The sequence below is a fragment of the Leguminivora glycinivorella genome, chromosome 1 (genome assembly GCF_023078275.1).
Source record: "Leguminivora glycinivorella isolate SPB_JAAS2020 chromosome 1, LegGlyc_1.1, whole genome shotgun sequence".
NCBI classification, from domain to species: Eukaryota; Metazoa; Arthropoda; class Insecta; order Lepidoptera; family Tortricidae; genus Leguminivora; species Leguminivora glycinivorella.
The window spans coordinates 33,081,731-33,101,823 of NC_062971.1; the positions used below are offsets into that span (position 1 = coordinate 33,081,731).

General features: G+C 39.8%; 2 protein-coding genes across 2 annotated transcripts; both read right to left on the bottom strand.

The window, feature by feature from the left end:
* Positions 1 to 364: 364 nt before the first annotated feature.
* On the bottom strand, positions 365 to 6,778 carry LOC125230725 (lipase member H-B-like). Its single transcript, XM_048135987.1, has 8 exons — positions 6,704 to 6,778; positions 5,987 to 6,029; positions 5,225 to 5,334; positions 3,016 to 3,173; positions 2,552 to 2,700; positions 1,846 to 2,069; positions 1,370 to 1,532; positions 365 to 1,032 (listed from the first exon to the last, which is right to left on the bottom strand). The coding sequence occupies exons 1-8, from the start codon at positions 6,768 to 6,770 to the stop codon at positions 963 to 965; spliced, it is 984 nt and encodes a 327-aa protein (XP_047991944.1). The 5' UTR covers positions 6,771 to 6,778; the 3' UTR covers positions 365 to 962.
* Positions 6,779 to 10,710: 3,932 nt separating this feature from the next.
* Positions 10,711 to 19,946, bottom strand: LOC125230417 (ATP-dependent DNA helicase Q5-like). The gene is made up of 12 exons (XM_048135557.1): positions 19,698 to 19,946; positions 18,497 to 19,143; positions 18,311 to 18,416; positions 17,607 to 17,707; positions 17,025 to 17,084; positions 15,467 to 15,657; positions 14,802 to 15,008; positions 14,086 to 14,293; positions 13,499 to 13,708; positions 13,149 to 13,317; positions 11,681 to 13,060; positions 10,711 to 11,035 (listed from the first exon to the last, which is right to left on the bottom strand). Exons 1-12 carry the CDS (start codon positions 19,789 to 19,791, stop codon positions 10,935 to 10,937), a joined length of 3,474 nt encoding a protein of 1,157 aa, XP_047991514.1. The 5' UTR covers positions 19,792 to 19,946; the 3' UTR covers positions 10,711 to 10,934.
* Between the last annotated feature and the right edge of the window lie 147 nt (positions 19,947 to 20,093).

Below are 20,093 nucleotides of genomic sequence, written 5' to 3' on the forward strand. Positions count from 1 at the left end.
TTTACTTTACTACTTGCCGACTACCTAGTCAAATCAGTCTCTTTTAAAAATCGCCAAGATGATAAAACATGCCTAACTGTTGATATTGTATATTTATAACCGTTCTTCTACTAATTATTTGGTGACTTTATTAATTTTATTATACACCAACATAACATACGGAAAACATAGAACCGTATTTATTAATTTGTGACGTTATTTGGGTAAAGGGACTTTATTGTCAATGGCGCTTACGGCGTTAACGATGTTCGTATACAAATACGACGCCGCGGGACGTAAGCGCCATCGACAATAAGGTCCCTTTACCCAGATAATGGCACGTTTATGTATTTACGAAACCTTCAACACGCGTTGTAGTCGTTGTACTGTTAAATAAAAATTGGAAAATTCTTTTCACCACACGAACTCTTAAAGACACTCTTGATTCTTCGAACACGGATGACAGTTGCATATTATCCACAAAAGTGTAAAGTAATTTCATACTTTTAACTTGATGTCCTAAGCTGGTAGTTACGAATAGAGCTAGAACTGATTTTTATTTGTGAGTGTGCACGGGAAAACGTCCCACTTTATTGATTGCTATAAAGCCGCTTTGTCAGTTAATTCATATAAAGATACAAGTAAATCTCGCCTTAATGGTAACCGACAAAGTGGGACATTGTACTAAACACACTCACATTTGATGATTTTGAACGATAAAAGTTTATCAAATTGATGGATTTGATTTAGTTTGGTGTTTTGCAATTAATATTTTCCTTGTGTGGGTATGGTGAAAAGTTTTGTGTGTCACTCGGGGGGCAGAATTTGTTTAACCTTCGTACCTTGAAACCCTCGCAACTAACACGTTTCGAAGCAATATTGGAATATTTCGCTTGGTCGATACGAGCGGTTAAACAACTATGCCCCCTTGTGAAACAAATAACTATTGACTCTCGTTAGACTTGTGTTGCATGGTTTACTCCTCACACTCCGTCGTCGCCCAGCCCGTACGGAGGCTCGCCAATCGTGATGAAGTAGTAGTTGCCTGGAATGCTGAAACATCATCGATTACATAATTATACTAGGTGCAGTTAATGATGTGATCCATATTGATCCTACAAAATAAGAAATGGATATGACAAAAATTATAAACATGTGACTATTTCCACACATAATTTAAGTGGAGTCCAGGCGGGACATTTTTTTGCCTACACAGGACATGCAAGCGACAATTTGGCCGATATTACTGATAAAATTGCATATGGTGTTCCGGGGCCAAAAAGGAAAAACGGAGCCCCTTATCACTTTGTTGTCCGTCCTCTCACTATTGTCTTATACCTTTAGCGCACCGACCTAACAAGACAAGAACTAATACCATCAAATGACTTACATTGCCTTCCCAAAGGCGTCCAGATCTAGTGTGGAGGCGTTCCTCTGGTTTGTAGTGTAGAAGTTCCACTCCCTGTAGTTCTTTGCGAGGGTGCCGATGATTGTGCCGGGCCGCTCCACCGCCTCCGCGAACAACTCCCAGGCGCGGTTGTGGCTGCATAAGTCTGCACAAAATGTTATTTTTAGTAACTATTTAAGTTAATTTTTAACAAGCAGAAATGTCCGCTAATTATACTTCAAATTTGTATATAAATGGAAAAAGTACGCTTCCGGCAGGACTCGAACCCGCACCAACCGCAGCAGACTAGGCGGCCGCTCTTGACTGTATGGAAACTACGCCGGACTCTCGCAATTCCTTTCCTTATAAAAATACAAACCACCAGTTGGGTTTATGGTAATCTTCGTCTGTACCAAAAACTTGCACATTTTTCAATCATATGGTTTTTAAAACTGGTTCTTAAAGTTTCAAGAACTTGCCTTCAGGTGAGAATCTCTGCCCCGTCTTCTCCGGGCAGCCAGGCTGGCGCACGTTCCCAGGCTTGTAGTTGGGCCAGAAGTCTACCGTCCCCAGGGCCCGCCGGAACCCATACTTGTGAGGGTCGGTGTGCACCGCGACAACCACTGTTGCTGAGCCAGGGTGAAGCCGCCCCGTTTCAGGTTTGCCTTTGAACCCCACGCCTGCAGGGTCCAAGGCCGTTATCCTGTATAATAACAACATTATACATTATAGGGTACATATAAAATCTAGAAGAAGACTGATGTAAAGTCAAATTGATTGGAGGCAAATTGTTTGTTGGTCCTGCCTCGTCTTACAGCGCAATTGCAGGACATTTTTTTGAGAGAAGCTCTTTACATATAGACAATAAGGGAGCGCGTTCCTCATCAGCTCCATGCACTTCAGCCTCAACCCAACTGCCAGACCGCCACACTCACCAAAATTGCTTTAGGCGCAGGCGACCCAAGACCGGATTTAGGCGCAGGCGGTCTTAAACTAACTGTTTCTGTTTAGCCCGATGGTTGACTGGTAGAGAATGCCTCAAGGCGTTAAGTCCGCCATTTGTACTTTTTTTTGTAAATTTGTGCAATAAAGTTTAAATAAATAAATAAAAGCCCGTGGCAACGGAGACAGCGGGAGCCCACCTAAACTCTATGTGCCTAGGGATCTGTTAGTGGCTACAGTTACCATTGCAACGGCATTCCCAGCTCGCGCATAGCGTTCCCAGCCAGTCCCAACACGTGAGCGCCCAGCGAATGCCCAACCAGCTGCGTGCGGTCCAGCCGCAGGCCCGACACGGCCAGTCGCGCTAGCGCGTCCCCAAGACGTCGACCCAACTGAAACACAACAATTAGATACTTAATCATTAAAAGAACCCAAGTTTTTGTCCAGAATATAATATCTTACTAAGGGAAAGTGTCATACCTTTAAGTGTCTAAACGTAGCGAGGGACTGAAACGACCTTGTTCAAAAATAGCTCAGTACAAAGTAAAGTAATCCTTCAACTTTAAGTATAGAGCTTTTTCAGGACTTTCAATTAAGTAAATAATATTTCTTCAATTCCGGTCCTTAATCAACCTTGCAAGTTAAAACAACACTCGTAAGTACCTTCATTGTGCTGGTACATATGGAATGAAGTTATTGTAGCCTACCTTCCGAGCATTAGGTGCAGCCCATTTGAGGTAGGAGTCGGCGAGACTCGGCACTACAGCCGCGGCCAGCATCTCCCAGTTCAGCAGAGCTACGTTGCAGTCCTTGCGGTCCAGGAATGCAGTTATTACCGCTCTCACCGCCGGACCCGTTGGCTTGCCTACACAGACAAAAAAATGTGTGACAGGTATTTACATATCTCCCCGGCCAAGAACTATGTCTGACACCAACGAACTGTCCCTTGGGTGTTCTGACACTCAGTTCGTTCTTCAGCGGGAATTTGGGAACACGGCTGTAGACCTTGTGTGAATACACCCCAGAATATATATTAATTACATACACATAAGTACAAACCTACGCCAGCCAGACAGACTTTTCCTTTAACCCTTAATTTGGCAAAGTCCGGTGGGACGGACAGGTGATAAAAAAAATTATTTCGCTTTTTAGGTAGAATTTTATTTAATTTAACATATGGAAAGAGACTCTTTTATGATACATGCTTTGTATAAAAATACTATTTGACCACTGTCAACACTCGTTTGACAGTTACTCGTCAAGATGGCACCGCATCAGAAGTCAACTGTTTTTAGCAAAATATTTATGCGTTTCTCTTTTGGTTTTTGTAAGAACAGGGTATTTCTGTTGTATAAATAATAAAATATATTACATAATAGTTGCAAGTGGTTATGTTTTCAATTTATTTCTCAATTTCTAATACTCATAATCATCATCTAAACAAGTTGTCCGCCGCACCGGACAGTGCCAAATATATACTAAATAAGATTTGTCCGCCGTGGCGGACTATGCCAATGTTGCGGTGACACGTGTTGTAACAAATTATTATATTGTTTTGTTTATTATTTTGATTTTCTTGTTTTGGTGGCTTGCTTTTATGCTTAGATTTTTTATTTAATCCAACAGCGTGTGGTGCTGGACCAAGCAGTTAAAATGTTGGCACTTTTAGGTATACGTAGTGCGCGGATATTGTGAATGTTACATGTCGCGCGAGGGGCAATAAACATTAAAGAAAACCGGGTAGATCTAAATTTATAATTTCTTTGTCTGCCCCGAACATTGATATAATTAATTTCGGGTAGTTTTGTGTTGTTTACATTTTCGACGACATTTTGCTGGGACATCACTGTCACATCAGTCTGTCGTGATCACGGCCTGTGCAACCTGGCCAAAAAGTCGGAAAAAAGTTAAAATAATGATATTTGACTATAAATATGTGTCAGTTTGATTTTCATACAAAATTATTATATTTGTTAATTTTTAAAATAAATATATGTTAAGAAATACTTGTTTATTTTAAATGACCGTATGTTTGGCAGTGTCCGCCTCAGCGGACATATTAATTTATCCCAATATTTGGCAGAGTCCGCTGTGGCGGACATATTTTTTTTCCAAAACTAATAAATCTAGATTTTTTAAAATATTTTTCGGACGCTTTAAAAACACCTGTTATTCAATATATTAAGTAAAATCGGAAAATTTATGTCACCAGAGTCTCTGCCAAATTAAGGGTTAAGGGTCTCTACTCTCTAAGCGAAAAATATGTCGACACACGGCAGAACCGAGCAACGTTTTTAATGCTCGCAGGCATATGGTTTTTTTTATGCGCCTTTATCAATTCTGAGTCGATGTATGGATTCCCTGATTATTTTTAGACTTAACTAACCAGTCGTACTAAAACGTTACGTCTAATCCACGGTTCATACCCGGACCCGTGACCCGTTACTAGGCTTGTGTCGTTCACGAACTGTGAACTGTTAGGAATAAAATCCCATCAATGACCGAAATGAACTGAATCTTTCCGTGGTCTGAGAATCGGTCTTTGCTCATTTAGTTCAGTATAGGATCGGCGAGCGCGAGCGGTTTGGATCGAGAACGAATGTGTGACTGCGCCGATCGAGAGCGAGAGCTACTTAGCAGAGCAACAAAAAAAGTCAAGTTTTCATATTAAACTTCGGTTACTTACAACCTTTCGGCCCGGAATGTTACTATCTGTGGACTATTCGTATCATTTTGACACTATTCGGTCCCATTCGTTCTGATCTTTCCGACCGCAGTGGTCGCTGGTCTGGCTGAACTACATGAGCAAAAGACCTAAAAGAGCGAACTAGTTCGTGGGAGCGATTGAACGAGATCGGAGCGCTCCGATCAACGAACGAAACGGCACAAGCCTACCCGTTACTAGGATATACACACCCGTAAACCCGTGAACGAAGATGACATTGGTGCGCGACTCATTATACCACGCCGTCGAGAGAATGCGCTCCGCCGTCTCTAGCGGCAGCTCCGAGTAATGGTTGACGCCGCTGCGGAAAGCAAAACACGAGATATTAACATACTGTTTTTAAGGAATCCTTATAAACGAGGCCAGGCCAAGTTAAACCACTATATACTTACTTCAGTAGGCGTGTTCATGTGAGGTATTTAGTTAATTGTTTGCGAGTGTAGCCGAATTCGCATATGTCTTTAATCCTTCACTTAGCAACGTATCTTACATATAAGTAAACTAGCTTTTTCCCGCGGCTTCGCTCGCGTTAAAAAGAGACAAAAAGTAGCCTATGTCACGCTCCATCCTTTCAACTATCTCCACTTAAAAAATCACGTCAATTCGTCACTCCGTTTTGCCGTGAAAGATGGACAAACAAACAGACATACACTTTCCTATTTATAATATTAGTATGGATATATTTTCGAGGTTTTTTGCTCAATGGCGCAATTTTGAATTTTGCCAAGAAGTGCAGCCAAAAGTGAGGTACGATACTGTACCTGTCATCTCGCTCGAATCTAGAATACCATGCTAAAGTTATAAGAGAATTTACGGAACTACTATGATATTTATAGCAAGCGCCCATACAAATGTAATGTACACGTAAATAAAATTATATCCATAAGCTAAGCATCAAGCGGGCCGCATACTTGTTTGCCACTGTCGTGTTATAAAAAAATCTACCCACTTACCTGAAATAAAATCTAAGTTTCGGGATCAGATCTTCTTCATTAACTGCAAAAAATGGAATCTTTTAGCAAGTTCAAAGTCAACTCAAGTCAAGGACGACGACTAATGATTTGTGAAATAATCGGCTTGGTAGTAGTTGCAATTCGTGTTTCGTACCAATTACACCAGAGTTAAGTAACTTTGAAAATCGTACCTACCTACATTACAATAATCGTACATACAAAATACTCGGGTATCGTATAATGCAATAACAAACCACGAAAATTATACGCCTCTTTGCATCATTGGCATGTTACATTTTAATTCTCACGCGGTCGCTCAATTGCAACCGGCGTATAGATCACATTACAAAACAACGCTATCAAAAAGGATCTTCTCGTAAAGTATACCTAAACATCTGGGCCCGCTGTTCACTTTCTCCATACAATGAGCGTACCTATTCTAAACCTTTAAAATCTCATGGTAGAGGTTAAGTTAATAGGTTTCGACCACTAAAACGATCAGGCGGTTAGCACAACTTTGCGGTTCCGCGCGAGAGTTCAAACATGAAGTCGTGCTAGATGTAGGGACTCGCGCCGACGCAAACTGTGGTAGACCGCCAGGACCGAGGTGCTACTACCATGAACATATAAGCGAGAAATACATTTTACTTTTACTCCCGAATTGGGAGTTTCGCGCAGTAGGTCCTCAGAATTCATCTAGAGCACATTCGTACTCACTGTCCACACTGGCGCCGGCCGCCCCCGCTCCCATCGCCAGCACACACACACACGCGACGACGATCATTTCGAGACTGCCGGATTATTGCGATACGTATGATATTTCCTTGTACTCATTTATACTGGGCCCGGTATCAGCACCTTGACACACTGATTTCACAGAAACAATTATTTTAATTTTTCATCAAGGAATATCTCATTGTTACTTGCATGGTGAGAAATGAAGAAAATAAATTGGCTTCGTTACAATTGTTCCGATTGTTTCAGTTGGAAGGGATATCTTGTTTTGAGCACTGTGGGAATCTCGAGCGCACGAGATTCTGTAAATATAACTGAAGATCACATCACATTATACGGTGCGAAGAGTATGTGAGATAGTCGCGACAACACCCCCCACAAATAATAAACCACTAAAAAAGTAAGCAAAAAAAATATAATGATATTTAATACTCGGCGACTAACTATTCGATATTCTGCCATTTAGCCAAATACCTACCGAAGAAATATCTGTCACAACATGGTCACAACACAACCAACTAAAAACAAAACAATAATTACCGCAAAACCACTATTATTTCATTCGAAGACCTTAATATTGAGCAGTACCGTTGTTGATTTCAAATACATTAATTAATTTTTTATCATGGGTTCAATATGATTTATTGACTACAACATTCACATGTATGTATTAAATTACCAAGGTGAAATTATCCTCCGTACCTTAAACGTTACGATACGATGAACGTCTGACGCCGATGGACAATTATGTACAATTGTACAGTCAGTAAAGAAAGTGGTTTACCACTTTTCGACTCTATTTCAAACACATAAGGTCGAAAAGTGGTAAACCACTTTTTTTGCTGACTGTACATACCTAGTATACCTACCTAGTTGCACCAGCACTTACCGAACTATATAATTTGGCATATTGTCCAATTTCCCCTACCTGTGATAAAGTTTTGCAAACTTATGAACAGTGACAAACGTTTAATGCAACCAACTTATCAAACAATTCGAAGACGTTGGTCTTACGCCGCCTAATTATTCCACTCGCAAATCGCTAGTGTGACAACGCCCTTAGTAGGAACATGACATACATATCTTTAACCTTGATACGTATTTACCAAAAAACTGTACTGTTTGTGTTTGTCCAGGTACTGTGTAGTGTGTACTTAGCCACGTATAATGTTCATGTCCTTGCTTTGTACGTTCAGTCAGAGACAGTAAATTGCAGCGATTTTAAAAGAGGACGACCGCTTATCCAAATGCACGTAATCCCCATTTCCTTCTTTTTGGATATCATATCCATTCGTGTAACTCCAGCATCAAGTTAAAATTTGTATAAGAATACGTTGCAGTTTGCATTCTCGAGAATAAAAGAGAGATAGAGAAAAGAGAGCCTATGCCATTGCCAGTAGGCCTAGCACATGATTGCCGCGAGAGTCTAATTGTTTTAATGACATAAGGACGGGTAGTCTATCTCGCGGCAATCATGAGCTAGGCCTACAGTTGGTGTAATGATAATTTTTAAGAAAAAAAAAACCGCCTTCCTTTGGGGTTCTGGTGATAAATACTTTCAAATGTTGGATTATGTTATCAATTCGTCTGTATATTTTTTAATGTTTGTTATTAGATATCTCCGTCATTTCTGAACAAATTTTGAAATTTGGATGATTCTGAAGTACTTACAGATAATGATTATTAGAACGGAACTCTAACCAGGGGCGGCTCACTCTTCATCAGCAGTTCCACTGCACCAAATGTCACTGTTCTGGACGTAAGTGCATGCTGTTCTTATAAAAATACCAAAGTCACTATAAGTGTGCCGTTCAGATTTGAGGAGTTCCATTCTGACCATCATCAGGAGTTCCACTGCACCAAATGTCACTGTCCCGTACGTAAATGCATGCTGTTCCTTTAAAAACACAAAAATCACCATATGTATGCCTTTCAGATTTGAGGAGTTCCCTCGATTTCTCCAGGATCCCATCATCAGAACTGGGTTCTGAGAAAAATGGGACCAATCTGTATACATATACATTCAATCAAAAAAAAATATTTCAAAATCGGTCCAGTAACGACGGAGATATCGAGGAACAAACATTTAAAAAAAAAATACAGACGAATTGAAAACCCCTTCCTTTGAGATTTGGAAGGCGGTTAAAAATAATATAGGTACACTGGTACATATGGTCATTGGTATAAAATAAAATGGCGCACATAAGCAGTTACATATCAAATTTGCCTCCAGTCATTACGGTCACATTTACTCAGGAAAATGGTAGCATTGAAAAAAAAAATGTTGACCTTTTGAACACCACCTTTCATGTGGGGCGCGCCATGAACTTTGTCGGAGAGCGCCTAAATTGATACTGGTGGTCTGAGAGTGCGTTATCACACTATCCGATCCGATATCGGATGTCGGAAGAATTTCAAAAGCAAAAATCAAAGATGGCGGCTTCAATGTATGGGATATCGGTCCTACATCCGATATCGGATCGGAAAATGTGAAAACGCCTTTACGTGACAGTTTTGGCGGTCAAAGTAGTAATTAGCTACTTACGTAATTTGTACAAGATTCGTTCCTATTTGTCATCGCGCCTCGAGTTCGCCGACATACATGCAGGCGAGGTGATGAATCATACAAATGCACCTGTGCCCTGCGACAAATGGGAATACACTCAAACTCTGAATAACTCGCCCGCATGTTTATCCACTGTATCAAAATACTACTGATGACTTTGACTCCAATCAATAAACAATAAACCTTGAATTGAGTTGACGCGACTTACGGCAGCGTCAGTGTTGATTCGAAATTATTTCGAAGCTTTATGTGTGCCATAAGAAATTCGAAAGTGTCTGATTTTTTTACTCATCGTCACAGATGATTTTGTGATTTCATTACACCAAATAAGAGCAAATTGAATTGAATATGAACTCGTAATAAACTCATTTGTTAACCGGTCAAATTCAATGAGGTGGCACACTGATATTTTATCCCGCCAGGCGGCGCCTCTGCTAGTGTCTAGGCATGTCACTGTCATTTATATGTGAGAGCGAGAAAACAAATACCATATTCTCGCTCTCACGTATGAAATTATTTATCTGTTCAATGGCCATCTGTCATAACCAGGGAGCGTACTTTTCGTGCCGATGACATCAATTTGACGTCACGCTCCATATAGGGTGATCACAAATTGTTTTATTGTTAATTATTAATCATTAGTCATCAATCATTTTAAGTTATGAATTTCTTTGCATGGTAATGAATGTAAGAAGGATGGTGTGCTTTACGGTAGAGAGAAATTCTCTTTTCTACGTCTTTATTGTAATGTGTTGTTATAAATACTATTTAATTAAATTTATTTATAAAAACAAATCAAATAATTTTATTCACGTTTCACATTTCAAGTAGGTATTATTTATGCCACATGTAAATGGACTACTGTATTTGAAGTAATTTTTACACGATTAAAATGATTGACGACTAATGATTAATAATTTACAATAAAACTATTTGGGATCACCCTATACGGAGCGTGACGTCAGATTAATGTCATCGGCATGAAAAGTACGCTCCCTGGTCATAACCTTTGAGTGTGCCTCTTCATTGCAGACACACTTCCTTATTACTTTCCTTTCTTTTTTTCACAATAGTTAGATTTTAGAAATACATATAATACATGGAAAATAAAAAAAAACATCATATAAAATCATTACGCGGCCAAATTTGCCGGGCAAATTAAAATCTAATACAAAAATATACTAACGATCCTCAAAAAACTAATCATAATCATAAACTAAGACTAAGTGTGCCCGAGGCATTGTTTTAATGACACTTGCTGCATATCCTCTATACAGGGCTAAACTTAAATTTTGGGTAGAATCACTAGTGATAAATAAACTATACTTTGTTGGTAGACGACACGAGAACGACATTTGGTTGATATGCATAAAATTATGTTTAAGAAATATATTTCATTAGAAACTTTATTACTGGGATTAAAATATTTCAAATGAAATTAGTTGACTATTTTAGTGGTTTTAATCGTGATTTGATCAATCAAACTATTTGTTATAACAATAAAATAGCTGTATTAAGCTTATTTACAACAAGATATTGCGTATCATGCATTTGACCATGAAATTAATTTATTATGTAGGGTATAATCACACAACCGCAACAACAAATATAAATAATGTAAATATTATATAAATAAAAGAGAAACTGTCATTGGCTAAGGTTCAGCTTCACCGCGAGGTCGCTTTCATTCTCGATTTTTATTTCTTTACTGAACGCTTTCTTGAGTAACATGTCGATAGCTGCTTCCTCTGCAAAGAAAACTTCAAGTTACTATTGCGTAGTATATCTACCTTAACGGGATTTTAGATTTTTATTCTTCCTTTCTTCAAACAATTCTATCTACATACAAAGAAAATTGAATATCAAATGCAAGTATTTACTTAAACACAAATTATTGTCCCGGATTTGTAAGTTCACATTTTTGACACATTTGTTTTGAAGTATGTTGCGATGTAACTAAGACGTATCGTTTGCCAAATCTAACGATTAATTTCGAATTGGTTGAATCGATTAGGCCATATGTACAAGGAGGCGCTTAAACAAATATACGATTTCTATCAACTTACTGAAATGTCATTTTAATCGAAATGACAGACTCTGCCACAGCACTAGTTTAAAAATAAAAATGAATGATAAATGACATAATAAGTAAATCCTGCGTGATAAATTAATATCGTAAAATACTCACTAACGAAGATCAGCAAATATGTAACATGTGTTAGATTATGTTTAAAGTAAGCGAAATATTGTTTGTAAGTACTTCATTTTTTTAAATATTATACAGGATTTTATTTAAAATTTCATTAGGTTGCGCGAGTTTACGTTTTGTGGACGCTGTCATGTGTCAAAAAGAGGTTCTTACAGCTCTAGGACAATAGTGACAGTAGTCTTACCGGTGACTTGAATGGCGAGCAGCTGGTGCACGATGTGGCGCGCCGTGACCTTGAACAGGTCGCGGTTGTCGATCTTCTTGCGCTTGTAATACGGCATCAGCAACTTCACCACCAGCCCCGCCACATCCACCTTCTCAGCTTTCTTCTCCTCCTTTACAATCTTCTCAACTTTATGTTTTTTCTCCTTATGCCTATCCCTATGTTCCTTATGCTCTTTAGATTTACGTCTTAAACTTAACTTACTTCTATCTTTAGAGTGATGATCACTTTTATGCTTATGTGATGACTTAGGAGAGATTATATCTTTAGGCTTCTCTTTTTCTACAGGCTTTTCTATGACTACTGGTTCTGGCGGATTTTCTGAGAACATTTTCAGCGCTTGTAACACTTTATCGGCTTCTTTGCTGAGCTGATGCGCTTTGTCCAACTTTGCGTCTTCCTCGCTCGCTTCCACTGGATTAGAGCTGGCTGCTGACGAATTATGAGATTGCTCGGAGGAAGTATTTTCGATGCTGTTTTCTGGTTCATTCTTGTTGTTAGTTTCAAGTTGCTCGTCTATAACTAACTCTTTTTCAGACTCGCTACCTGAATTATTCTCTTCCGCGACGGACGTCGCTTCAGGTTTGTTTTGTTGTTCTTTTTGAGTAATTGTTTCTTCTGATTTCTTTTCATGTGAATGCTCAGTCTTTTTGTGATGTTTCTTATCGTCGTGCTTTTTGCTTTTTATTCGTTTTTTATCTTCCGTTTTAACTTTTTTAACTTCTGGTTTTTCTCCATCACTTTCAGATGATTCCCCAAACAAGTCTTTAATTTTTCTTTTAGCTTGTTTCGGTGACTTGCTTGGTGATTTATTTTCATTTGATTTGTTGTGTTTATGCTCCTTATGTTTTCTATCAGACTTGTGTCGTTCTGACTCTTTCTTATGGTTATCGCTTCTAGAATGCTTCGATTCTTTTTTGCTTTTGGTGCTATGTTTATCTTTACTGGGCACACCTTGTAACGTAATATTAATCACAAAAGTCTTCGTTTCGGAATCTTCTTTTGAGTCATTTTTAGAATCATCAATGGTTTCAATATTGTTTTCAGGTTCGGAATTATTTTCTATCTTTAAAGTAGTGTCGTTATGGATATCATCTGCCTGTTTAGTTTCTACATCGTTAGTGTCTTCTTTCAGCGCGTCCTCACTCGGACTTTTGCTATCGTCTATAAAGAGTCCGTCATCCTCACTATCATCTGGAGTATTCTTTGGAGATATTTGAGAGGCTTTCCTAAAGAAGCTCTGCAATTTAGTTTGCTGAAGCGGGTCTCTTTTGAACGAGTTCGCTTTACGTTGTGTCTCCTTGTCTGCTTTAGAAAGAACTCTTTCTTCATTTTTTGATTCTACAAAACAAAATAAATAAATTACATTCTCATACAAATGCAAAATTAGATTGGTAAGTACACAGATGTTTCTAGAGAAAAAACATACCCATTTCTAGCTCGGCCGCTGTGACGAAGCCGCCCATGTTAGTTTTCCCCTTCCCCTTCTTCGATTGTTCGAACTCGTTGACGAATTCTCTGAGAGTATTACGTTTTTTCGGCTCATAGGTTTTGAGCGCTGGATAGAGACCATCGTCGTAAGATTTTATCGAAGATATCTGAAATATAATGGTGGTGGTATAACCATACTTTTCGTGTGCGAAGAATTATACAGAAATACTGGTAAGATCTTTGAATAGCGTCAATGTGTCTTGTTTGAGAGACCGGGTACACCGGTATTTCTGTCTCTTTCATAGCCGCCATGTTAACACTTTATTTTCTCCTCCATAGTACACGTACCGTTTTCAGCACAGCGCGGCGGTACAGGCTAATGACAGTGCTGCCGCAGAACGCCTCATACTCCAAGTCAGCCGCGCACTGCTCCACGTCGGTGCGAGTGAGAGGGTGTACCGGATCTTCTATCCCTTTCATGGCCGCCATGTTGTTGTTTAGCGCATCTTTCACTAGGGACAAGTAGCTCTCGCGGGTGGCCACTGTTAGCCCGTTCACCTGAAAATAAATACATGTTACAACTAAAACTACGGCTTCCACGTGTCTTTCACTGCATTTATAACCTAACCACAAAAGTAAAATTTCGAAAAAACCCCCGACCGCGACATAGTAGACCGATTTTCATGAAGCAAGGTTAAGAACACTCCCGACCAACTCAGCTTCCAGACAAAAAAAACTAAATCTAAATCGGTTCATCCGTTCGGGAGCTACGATGCCACAGACAGACACACACACAGACAGACAGATAGACAGACAGACTGACAGACAGACACGTCAAACTTATAACACCCCGTCGTTTTTGCGTCGTTAAAACGTTAAAAGGCACAAAAACGTAGTGTAGTCTGTGTAGTAAATACTAATTGTTGTAAGCATACCTTGGTGCCCGTGCTCTCGGAAGCCCTGCACGCGGAGTATTTAGCCGCCTGCTCGTCGCCGCCCTTGTCCTTCCTCCTGTCTCTCTCCGTGCTCTTCTTCCTCTTGGCGAACTCCTCGAGTATGAGCGAGCGCGTCTCCTGCGCGACGCGGCGGCGGCTGTCCTCGCCGTCCGAGCCGCTGTCGTCGGCGCCGTATGCCTCCGCTTCCCTGAGGACAAATAGTAATTGTAATTGACATAGTGACTCCACTGGTGCTCAAGACTGGACTCAAAATAGTAATGCGTCTTTAAATTACTCAATGGGGCAAATTCTTAAACTAAATTCCCCGTAAAGCCAACTCTCGGCTGCTGTTATTTTAACTCCTTTACTTAAACAATTAGCTCGTCATCATTTATTAGCTGATCTCATGCTCGTCAGTGCTTTTTCCTCTAAACTACCCATGTCTATATCACTCAACTCTTCTGCCCGTATCGCCCCTTACCCGAAGAATTGAATCCCCATCGTAATCTTGACATTGAAGCATGACCGCTCTGTACATCCTCTAACGTACACGCGTGCATACAACAATCACCTGTTCTGCCCGTACCGCCCCTCCCCGTACAACTCCGCAGGGTCCACGCTAGACACCAGTCCCCTTTGTGGTCTCGGCGACATGGCTCTTCTCTGATGTTGGTGGAGATCCTTCTCCAACCTACACGAGTCTCTATATCACTCACCTCATCTGCCCGTACCGCCCCTCCCCGTACAGCTGCGCAGGGTCGACGTTAGACACCAGCCCCCCTTGTAACCGTGCTGACATGGCTCGTCTCTGGTGTTGGTCGAGCGCTCGCCTGACCGCTCGCTCGTCGGCGCAGACGTCGCAACGGTCCACGCATTTGGGCGCTTCCTCGCCAAAGAAGTCCGCAAACGTTTTGTGCCGACATCTGTACATTCAAAAAGAAGATTACTACATTGCTTCAAACACTTACTGTACTTACGAAACAAGGTGCTATGGTAACCATTAATTTTAGCAGGTTAGTTAGATAAAAGTAAAAATGCTTGATGCTGCTTCCTTAATATTTCTTACTGTAATATAGGTATGTAACAACGTCTTTGCACACCCGAGCTTTGTTTTGAGCAGGAAAACGACGGCGTTGCATTTCAAGATTTTCAAGCGACGATAGTAGGTACACACTGCAGAAAGCTGGCTTGTTTGTTGTACTTCACTTACTTTCGTACTTCATTTATTGTCTGTAGAACAACACACATCATCATAGTATACCTCTAATTACTTTACCTATAAATCTTGGATAAATTAAATATTTTGAATGTATCAAAATTGAATTCCATCGCCGCTATACTTGTATTTGAAGTAATATGCCTTGAGTTGGTTAATCCCTACCTGATTTCCTCACAGTATTTGACCATGATCTCGAAGCTCTTATACGCGTTCTTGCAGCGCTGCTTCTGTTCGGGCGTCTTGGCGCGCCCGAGCTCCGTTTTGAGCAAGAAGTCGACAGCATTGCGCTCCGAGCGGCAGTAGTAGACTCGGCAGAATGCTGGCTTGCCGTCGCGGCCGGCTCGACCGGATTCCTGCGATAGTTTGATAACTTCATTGATGGTTTTTGTCATGACATAAAGAAACATCTGAACTGAGAAATGAGAAGGCACACCTAAAGGTTAGGAGAGAAATCGCTACTACAGTCGCTATGGGTATAGAGAAAAAGTCTTCAAAGAATGAATGTGATTTGATAATATCAGCAGGCGTTTATAGTGGTGTTGCCTGGTGTGATAAAATGTTAGTTTGCCCCCTCATTAAAATGCAGTTTTTTAATTGGTTATATCGGGTATCGGCGGCCTAAGGGTTAAACAGCAAGCCTGAACATTTAGGTGGTATAGGTCTTACAGGTATCTAAAAATTACACTGGGTCGTTCCAAGAACCGATGTTTGTAGTGGAACGAGAAGTATAAGGTTACTATCTTCTCTTCTCAGTCGTTCCCTCATGGCTGAGGATCGTGACCAACAGTGATTTCTCTCCACTTGACGCAGTCTAGGGCCATATGGACTGCCATCTGCATGGAACCACAAGCTTTCTTCACGGTCTCAGCCCACCTTAGTGGTATTCCACCCCTGGAGCGTCGGCCTTCGACTGCCGAGCATAATGTTCCTTTCGAGAGTGTGCTGTTTAGAACGCATGATATGCCCGAAGAACCTGAGTATTCTCTCCTGACAAATAGTTGAGAGCCGCTTGGTGATATTCAGTTCTCGCAGTATTGACTCGTTAGTTCTAAAAGCAGTCCATGGGATCCTGAGCATCCGTCTCCAGCACCACATCTCAAAAGCATCACTCTTTTTCCTATCTAGGGTTTTTAAGCTCCAAGTTTCAGCGCCATACATAAAGATGGAGAACACCAATGCTCGCACCAGCCGTACCTTGGTTGCACGACGAATACCACGGTTTTTCCATAGCTTCTCTAATCGAGCCATAGCACCTTTCGCCATTCCTGCACGTCGACATATCTCTTGTGTATTGCCACCGCCATTAGAAATAAGCGACCCCAGGTAAACAAACTTATCCACTTTCTCGTAGCTATCAAGGGCATTGGATTGAGGAAGAACACTTGCTCGGTCTACTACCATGATCTTGGTTTTTCTGTGGTTTATTCTCAATCCAGCTTTAGCACTCTCTGCTTCAACTTTCTTCAACAGGGCCGCCATCTCCTCTTCACTCGAAGCCACAATAGTAGTGTCGTCTGCGTACCTTAGGTTTGTAATGTTGCGGCCGCCCACCTTGATGCCGAATTGTGTGTCCTCAATACAAGGTTACTATACCATCCTTTTTATATAGTGAACGAAGTGTGTTGTGAATGTTGTCCTATTATTATAATTAATGCAGTTATTAAGCTATTCATACACATTTGAACTTGTTGGCAGCGAGTGATAGCCGCAACCTTCGTACCTGATAGTAGGCCGCGACGTTCTGCGCCAGTCCCCAGTGCGCCACAGCTCGGACGGTCGCCTAAAGATATAAATAGATCTATAATATATTCGTGCACTTTACATACATTTGCGTTACTAGCATTTCAAATATGGAAGTGACAGCTTGGCGGTAGTTACTATCAGTTAACCGCAGCGTTATCTTTCTATTTCCGATACTACAGTAACCCATTTAAAACAAAATTAGAGAATCTGTTTGATATATTAAATTACAACATACTAGTTAATTTATAATAATATTAATAATCTACACCTAAATCTATATTGTCTTAAATAACTAATATAATCACAGGTTTTAAACAAAATTCAGTAGCATAGTGAAGCAAAAAAGTCGACAGATTCATGAGCGCGTAGATGCCTCGGGCGAAACCTTTTAAAGATTGCCTAGCCAAGAACCGTCTGCAACTTAGCGAAGAAAACGCATGTCTATCGCACTAATATTTACAGTGACGGTAAGGAATTACCGTTCCTTTCACTACAGCTCAAACAATTAGAATCCTGTCTAAACCCTCTGTTCTTCCCACAATAATTCAGCCATACGAACCTTGTCCACGCCCATGCCGAAGGAGACAGTGGCGCATACGCATGGCACTTCGCCGCGCGACCAGCGCTCTTGTACCGTCACGCGATCCGCGGATTTCATACCTGCAGAGTTGCAAGCAAGGTTTAAGTATAAATGTCATCAAATATGTTGCCAGCAGGCAAGAAAAAGGCCCACCTTGTTGCTCGCTATAAAGACGCTATTTATATAAATATATATATGTACCTACAAACAAATCGCGGCAAAATGCGGCGCATGGGTCGATGTTTTCGCCGAATTGTCTAATTTAAAGTCCCACTTTGTTACTTATCAAAAGGTAATTATTTCTTTGTACATATATTTATTCAAATCAGTATCAAGGTAGCAAAGAAAAAAAATCTAAATGTTCAATGTTTTAGGGCATTAGCAAACTATTGACATTGATGATTTCACATACTTTTGGTGCAGACCTTGGACTAGGCTTTGTGGTAGGAACTGGGAATATTGTACAATGTCCAAAATAAGAACAGTATTCTCTTCTCAAAAAATAGCACAGACACATATTTATAAAAAAAGTTAAGTATCATTTTCTTGTTTAAGAGTTCCAAATTTAATTATCAAATAAATCACATAATATGAGTACAAGCCTGAGCAAACAACGGCTGCATTATTTGAACAGCCTCACTCAAAGTAGGTTACCGTGTAAAATGCCTGCCTACAGTACATACCACCATGATATGCCAGTGATGGTAAACCTCTTTTGTTCAGCATATTTGATATTTCCTCAGTTTGATCACGAGTTCTACAGTAAACAATAACAGCATTTTTGTCTTTCTGAAAGAAAACATTAAATGTTACATTAGAAAAATAGAAAAAAGCTCCAAAAATTCAAATTTAAAATATGTGAAACTTACTGGCTTAACATTTTCATCTTCCTTTAAACTCTTCTTTAAAAATTCCATTAAATGTCCAATTTCATCATCTATACAATTTTGATAAACAACATCATAAAATAAATTCTTCCTAAAACTAGGTGTCTTGAACTGTGCTACAGGGGTCAGAAGCTTGAGATTCGCCATTATGTCTTTAGTGACTTCCGAACTTGCTGTAGCAGTGAGAGCGACCCATGTCACAGATTTATATTTCTCCCTCAGATCTCCTAGCTTCAAATAGTCTGGTCGGAAGTCATGACCCCATTCACTGACGCAATGAGCTTCATCAACAACTACATATGAGATCTTCTTATACTTAATGAGATGCTCCATCAATGATTTGAAAGTTCCTGTAGCAGCCTGCTCGGGCGTTACATAAAGGAACCTAGTGTTTGGCTTCATACTTCTTAAATCATTCAGGACCCTCTCTCTATCTTTGCCAGTCATTTTAGAGTTGATTGATTCTGCAGTGATTTTGATTTTAGTGAGGTGGTCTATCTGGTCCTTGATCAGGGCCAGCAGTGGTGAGAACACAATAGCCACCTTGTTGTCCTGCAGCATGGCGGGCAGCTGGAAGCACAGGGACTTGCCCGACCCCGTAGGCATGGACACATACACATCATGGACTCCTGGAAGTATTCATTTACTTATATCATAAATCTGTCAGGTTGGCAGTAGGTTAATTTTTTTTTATTAATAAATTAATAACTAAATACACATTGTGTTAATTGTCTCAATTAAAGGAACTTTGCTTTCATTTTTAATTATATTTAGATATTTATGACTTATGAAACTAAACAATTAATGAAGACATATTTAGCAAGATTTATTGCCAAACTTCAATTATTTTAAAAGAGAGTTTTTCGTGTCATTATTTATTTATTTATCGAATGCATTTACTGTTTCTCTACTTTTAAATGTTTAAAAAGTCAGACTGCATTAATTAGTATTGAGATAAAGAAATCAAAAAAGAAAGTGCGATTATTATCATACCTATCACGTCTTTATTTTGGCAGCACTGATATAACGCGACTATTTTGAAGTGTGATTCTTCTCGCGCAATACAAGACCTTTGTGTTCTTACCAAATATAGCAGTATAAAAATTATTGCGTGTAAGATTTGGTGTTTATTTATAAATAATTACTGGGCTTGTATACAGATTTATCTTTTACTACCGCTTACCTCTAGCTACTGCCCTTACTGCACGTTCTTGAAGTTCACTTTTAAACTTTCTGTGTCCAAAATACTGCGACAGTTTCTGTGTTATATTATCCATAACGAAGACTTTCCTTTTGTCGCACAGTTGTAACAGATATTTCACTTAATTGTAAACACGCAACACATTGAACTGTGTTATCATCATAACACATTATTTATTAAAATATATGCAAGTATTTTCAACAAAAATAACAATTATCAAAACAACCTCAAAATCAATCTGACATTTGCGAATTACCATAGAAATTCCGCCAACCAACCGCTAACTTGTATTCAGACCAGTCTGGCCAACTGCAAAACCAGTAACCCGCTAAAATTTAAACTGTTGGATATTCAATGTAAACAACGAGTTTTTGTAAA

Excerpts from the sequence above, each read along its gene's own strand:
- LOC125230725 (XM_048135987.1), bottom strand. The coding sequence starts at position 6,770 with ATGATCGTCGTCGCGTGTGTGTGTGTGCTGGCGATGGGAGCGGGGGCG. Across the intron at positions 2,701-3,015 it reads CTGCACCTAATGCTCGGAAG|TTGGGTCGACGTCTTGGGGA; the intron begins GTAGGCTACAAT and ends GTTGTGTTTCAG. Across the intron at positions 1,533-1,845 it reads GCAGAGATTCTCACCTGAAG|ACTTATGCAGCCACAACCGC; the intron begins GCAAGTTCTTGA and ends CATTTTGTGCAG.
- LOC125230417 (XM_048135557.1), bottom strand. The coding sequence starts at position 19,791 with ATGGATAATATAACACAGAAACTGTCGCAGTATTTTGGACACAGAAAG. Across the intron at positions 19,144-19,697 it reads AGTAAGGGCAGTAGCTAGAG|GAGTCCATGATGTGTATGTG; the intron begins GTAAGCGGTAGT and ends GAATACTTCCAG. Across the intron at positions 14,294-14,801 it reads GGGCGGTACGGGCAGATGAG|GGAAGCGGAGGCATACGGCG; the intron begins GTGAGTGATATA and ends ATTTGTCCTCAG.